The sequence below is a fragment of the Empidonax traillii genome, unplaced genomic scaffold (genome assembly GCF_003031625.1).
Source record: "Empidonax traillii isolate 1590-97213 ecotype Southwest subspecies unplaced genomic scaffold, ASM303162v1 scaffold6372:size6149, whole genome shotgun sequence".
Classification (NCBI taxonomy): Eukaryota; Metazoa; Chordata; class Aves; order Passeriformes; family Tyrannidae; genus Empidonax; species Empidonax traillii.
The window spans coordinates 422-6,031 of NW_020961565.1; the positions used below are offsets into that span (position 1 = coordinate 422).

A 5,610-nucleotide genomic window follows, 5' to 3' on the forward strand; every position below is an offset into this window, starting at 1 on the left:
AGCTGAGGAGATTCCCATGGAGTGGGGACTCACTTGCCATGAACGGCTTCCCAGGGCTTTGCTCCGGCAGCTGGAGCACCCTGGACAGTCCTGGCCAAAGCAGAGAGAAAAACAGGAATTTCCAACACTGAAACCAAACCACACCAGCAGTTGGATCCTTCCAGGGGGGCAGGGACAGGTCCTGCCCTCGCTGTCCCTTCCCCGGAAACGTCGGAATCCTCCGGATTTATTCCAATTCCTCCTTATCTCTTTAATTAATGGCTCTGTGTAAACCTCAGGTAAAGCTGGAGCCCGTCCTGTGCCATCCCGAGGGAGCTGCTCCCCAAAACCCCCCAGGTACAAACACCTGGGTGGGAATTCCCACGGGTGGCACTTCCCGGGTCCCCGAGCCGGGGCCGGACCCTCCTCGGCTCAAGCGGAGCCCGACATCCTCCCCGGCCACATTCCTGAGGGATCAGCAGAGCTGGAGGAGGTGGTGCCAGCCCTCCCCGTGTGTCTGGCAGCTCCAGGCGTGTCCCAGTTCATCCATTCCCAGGGAGATCCCCTCGGGAGCCAGGGGGAGGGTTGGGTGAGGCGTGGGGACCTCGGCACAGTCTGGGGTGTCCCGGCTCCATCCCGGCTCCATCCCGGCTCCGTCCCGGCTCTGTCCCGGCTCCCCAGGGCTCCCAGCTCAGTAGATCTTCTGCCTGCTGGGCAGGATGGCCTCCTTGATGAAGGAGAAGATGAGCAGGATCCCGGAGCGCTTCCCTCTCTTGCCCTTGGTGAAGTAGTTGGACACCACGTCGTCTGCGGGAAGAGGGAGGGAATCACAGCCAGCCCCGGGAATGCCACAGGACCCCGGGGATGTCCCACCGACCCCCCCGCGTGTTCCACCCGCTGCAGGGAGCACAAAGCCTTTCCTGGCACGTAGGGGGGATCCAGGGAAGTGACAGCACTTGGGAATGGCGTGGCTGCTCCATCCCTGGAGTGCCCAGGGCCGGGCTGGCCGGGGCTTGGAGCAGGGCATGTCCCTGGGGCTGGAACCGGGAGGGCTGGGAGGTCCCTTCCCACCCCAGCCCTTCCAGGAGCCCGTGGCTGAAGGGCTGCAGGATGAAGCCGGGTTTCCCTGCCCTCCTCCCCCCCAGCCCAAGGAGGGAAGGGGGTGCAGGGAGCCCTCGTGTCCCGCCCTGTCCCTCCCTGTCCCCCCTCACCTCCGGGCTGCACCGTGGAGGGCAGGACGTTCTCCCCGGCCGACAGCGACACGAAGAAGGCGAAGGGGATCAGCCAGAGGCAGAAGGTGAAGTAGGCCAGGACCTGTGGGCAGAGCAGCCCAAATTCCCACCTGGAGCCCGGCACAGGGCCCTGGGGGCGGGACCTGCCCCGGGAGAAGGGACAAAGCACCCAGCTCCGACAGGCAGGGGCAGGGCAAGCCCAAAGCTCTCCTGCTGCCACCTTTCAGGAGCACATTAAACAGGCAGGTCATTAGCCCTGCTGTTGGGACTAATTAAATCCTCTCCACGCCTCCCAGGGAATGAAAGGAAGAGGGAAGAGCTGGGCTGGCTCCTCCTGCCCCAGGGTTCTCGTTCCTTCTAACCATAAAATCACATTTTTCCCGTATTTCCTCAGGGAGAGACGAGCCTGGAGGTGCTGAGCCACCAACTCCCTCCCCAAACTTCCCTAAAGAGATGGTTTTTTATTTATTTTGGTGACTTTTTCAGTTTGTTTTCAGAATTTGCACCAGGCAGCAGCAATCTGGGGAGGGGGGGCCCAAAGAAGCCCCTTGGGGACTGTGGGCCTTTGCCTTGGCAAAGGACCTGAGGATGTGACATGGAATTAAGAGCATAAAAGACACAGAAGTGAGGAGCAGTAACTCCAAAAGGGAAGTGATTTGGGGTTAGATTGCAAAAAAAAAAAAAAAATTTGCTATTTTTCCTAGCTTTTAGGATTTCATGAAAAAATAAAAATAGGTAAATAAATAAAAAATAATTTATTTAAAAAAGAAATTATAAAAAAAGAAATAACCTGTATTTGTGCTTGGAGTCGGCTGGGAAAGCCCCAAACCCACACCTGGAAGAAGAACCTGCAGATTCCCAGGTACCTGGGAGGGAACAAGCTCAAGAACCCCCAGGGATGGGCTGCAAAAATAACCCTGGGAGTGCTGGAGCTGCTGACCCAAAAACTGGCATTCTCCTCCCTCCCTCCCTCCCTCCCTCCCTGGCAGGAGCGTGGGAGAACAGGGATCAGCCTCCCCCAGGTCTCACCTCAGAGAACAGGTAGAACTCCTCAGCAAAGAACTGGAACGCCAGGTAGTGATTGAGTACGACCAGCACTGCGGGGGGACAGCGGGCTCAGGGACTCCCACAGGGAGACTCCTGCAATGAGGACACCCCCTGCCCCTCCCCACAGCCCCCCACACCCCCGTCCTGCTCGGCCTTGCAAACACCTCCATGGTGTGAGCAGAGACCCCCAAACTGCGGGGCACTCTGAGGCCTCGGGGACCCCAAACTCGGGGATGTTCCTGGGGGGGGTTTAAGGTCCCTCCCAAGCCAACCCATTCCCGGATTCTGGAGCCCCTCTGCTCTGGAGCCAGGCTGGGAGAGCTGGGGGGGTTCCCCTGGAGAAGAGAAGGCTCCAGGGAGAGCTGAGAGCCCCTGGCAGGGCCTAAAGGGGCTCCAGGAGAGCTGGAGAGGGACTGGGGACAAGGCATGGAGGGACAGGACACAGGGAATGGCTTCCCAGTGCCAGAGGGCAGGGACAGATGGGATATTGGGAAGGAATTCCTGGCTGGGAGGGTGGGCAGGCCCTGGCACAGGTTGGGCAGAGAAGCTGTGGCTGCCCCTGGATCCCTGGAAGTGTCCAAGGCCAGGCTGGACAGGGCTTGGAGCACCCTGGGCTAGTGGAAGGTGGCCCTGGGTGGGATTTAAGGTCCCTCCCAACCCAGACCAGTGTGAGTGGAAGCAGAGGGTGCCCAAGAAGCCCAGCATTCCCAGGAAAGCCCGGCATTCCCAGCTCCACACCCCCCCACAATGCCCAGATCGATCCCAGCCACATCAGCACCTGCCATTAAAGTGCCACCTGAAGCTCAAAGTCCTTCCCAGGCAGGGACAGCAATTCCCAAACCTCTGCTGCCCCCCAGAGCCCCCTGGGGATGACCCAGAGCCCCCCTGGGATGGGGGGACGAGGCTGCCCCCCCCCCTCCCGCTCTCCCCCCCTGTTTCCCACCCCCCATGTGGGAACTGCCCCCTCACCGCAGGACAGGATGAAGTTGGAGGAGGTGAGGACGATGAAGGGGAAGGTCTGGAGCAATCCAAAGTACACCAGGTTGGTGAAGAGCCCCACGCCCACCAGGAACCCCGGGAAGTGCTCGAACAGGTACAGCCCCACCAGCACGGCCGAGGAGAACTGCGGGGAAAGGGGTCAGCTGGGGTCAGCTGGGGGGGCACGGGGATCTGCCACGGTGGGTTTGGTGCCACATCCCCCATGTGCCTCCCACCCCGGGCAAAGGTCCCAGTGGGAATCCCGCCCTGCTCCTGGCGGGACACTCCTGGATTCCCCATCAGGGGGAACAGGGGTCACCCGGGCCGGGGCAGCACCCCCGTGTCCCCAGGTGGGATGGCACTGCCACCCTCCCTCCCTCTGGGAATCAGGAGCTTCCCACGCGCTCTTCCCCCATCCCACGGCACAGCCGCTCTGCCCTCCCGGGGGGTATTTCGGCCCCAAGTCCCCCCAGAAGTCCCCGCTGGGACTCACCCAGATCATGTACTTGATGATCCTCCTGGTGACCACCGTGTACTCCTCGATCAGCTCCGCCAGGTAGTACAGCCCGGCCGCTGCGGGGACACCGGGATCAGCACCGGGATCGGCACCGGGATAGGCACCGGGATCGGCACCGGGATCGGCACCAGGATCAGCACCGGGATCGGCACCGGGATCGGCACCGGGATCGGCACCGGGATAGGCACCGGGATCGGCACCGGGATCGGCACCGGGATCGGCACCGGGATCGGCACCGGGATCGGCACCGGGGGTACCCCCCACCTCCCAAAACAGCAGCACAGGGCGCCTTGGGGACACTCGGGGACTGCTGGTCCCCTGGACACCCAGGGACCACAAGAGACCCCCAGTCACCTGCACACCAAACCTCAGGGATATCCAGGGACCCCCAATGCCAGGGACCAGGCACCCCCAATCCCCGGCACTCCCAGGGGGTCCCGTGCCCAGCTCGGCGCTCCCCCAGCCCCGCCGCCCCCTCCCCAGCGCCGCCCGCCCGACATATCGCGGCCCGCGCGGGGCGGGCCGGCCCGCGGGGGTCTCACCGATGGCCAGGGTGACGAAGGCCACCTGCACGAGCAGGGACAGCCAGCTGAGCGCGTACATGAACCACATGGCGGGGCCGGGCCGGGGCTCTCCCGGGGCCGCTCCCGGGGCGCTCCCGGGCCCCTCCGCCAACACGCGGCGCCGGAACCACCGAGCCGCGGGGCCGCGCTGGGCGCGCCGCCCACAGCGCCCCCTGCAGGCGCGGAGGACTCGCGGCACGGCGGAGGCGGCCGGGCGGGGCGGGGGGACCCCAAATGTGCAGGGACCCCAAATGTGCAGGGACCCCCAGGATGTGCAGGGACCCCCGGGATGTGCAGGGACCCCCGGGATGTTCAGGGACCCCCGGGATGTGCAGGGACCCCCGGGATGTTCAGGGACCTGGGAATGTGCGGGGGGAAGCCCAAATATACAGAGAGACCCCCCAGATATCCAGAGACGCCAGGATGTGCACGGACCCCTATAATGTTCAGGAACCACTAAATGTGCAGGGGGCCCCAGGAATATATAGGGAGCCCCGGAATGTGCAGGGACCCCTAAAGTGCACAGGGACCCTCAAACTGTGCAGGCACCCCTAAAATGTACAGGGAACCCGAAATCTGCGGGGGGGAAGCCCGGAATATACAGAGATCATCAGAATGTGCAGGGACCCCTAAAGTGTGCAGGGACCCCAAGCAGTGCAGGTGCCCCCCCCCCTCAAATTGTGCCGGGACCCCGAAATGCACAGGGACCCCCGAACTGTGCAGCGATCTCGGAACTCGGGGTGATCCCAAAATGTGGAGGAACCCACTCCCGAACTGTACAGAGGTGCCCCCAAACCGTACAGGGACTCCCAAACCACACAGGGACCCCCTAAATCATATGGGGACCCCGAACTATATGGGGATAGCCCAAAACTGCACGAGAACCCCCAAACCTCACACGGACCCCTCCAAACTATACAGGGACCCCCAAGTGCATAGGGACTCCCAAAACTGAGCAAGTACCCCCACAAACCTCTCTAGGGACCCCCCGAAACCACTCAGAGACCCCCTTCACCTCCATAGGAACCCCAACACACCTATAGGGACCCCCACCTTGGGCTGGGACCCCCCCCACACCCCCACAGAGACCCCAAAGAGGGACCCCCTCCCCACCCCACAACTCGAGCAGCCCCTGGGGGGGACCCTCGGTGCACTGGGGCTGTGGAGGGGGGCACTGGGAGGCACTGGGAGGCACTGGGCTGGTACTGGGGGGCTGCACTGGGTGCACTGGACTTCACTGGGATAGGCCAGGGCGGCACTGGGAGGCATTGGGAGGCACTGGGAGGCATTGGGA

General features: G+C 63.0%; 1 protein-coding gene across 2 annotated transcripts; it reads right to left on the minus strand.

The window, feature by feature from the left end:
• Positions 1–225: 225 nt before the first annotated feature.
• On the minus strand, positions 226–4,437 carry LOC114073415 (protein TEX261). Of its 2 annotated transcripts, XM_027911173.1 has the most exons (7): positions 4,296–4,437; positions 3,730–3,809; positions 3,228–3,381; positions 2,241–2,308; positions 1,191–1,293; positions 665–786; positions 226–634 (listed from the first exon to the last, which is right to left on the minus strand). In XM_027911173.1, the coding sequence occupies exons 1-6, from the start codon at positions 4,363–4,365 to the stop codon at positions 671–673; spliced, it is 591 nt and encodes a 196-aa protein (XP_027766974.1). In that variant the 5' UTR covers positions 4,366–4,437; the 3' UTR covers positions 226–634; positions 665–670. The 2 variants fall into 2 exon arrangements, with proteins under 2 accessions (XP_027766974.1, XP_027766973.1); XM_027911172.1 differs by having other exon boundaries at positions 226–786.
• Between the last annotated feature and the right edge of the window lie 1,173 nt (positions 4,438–5,610).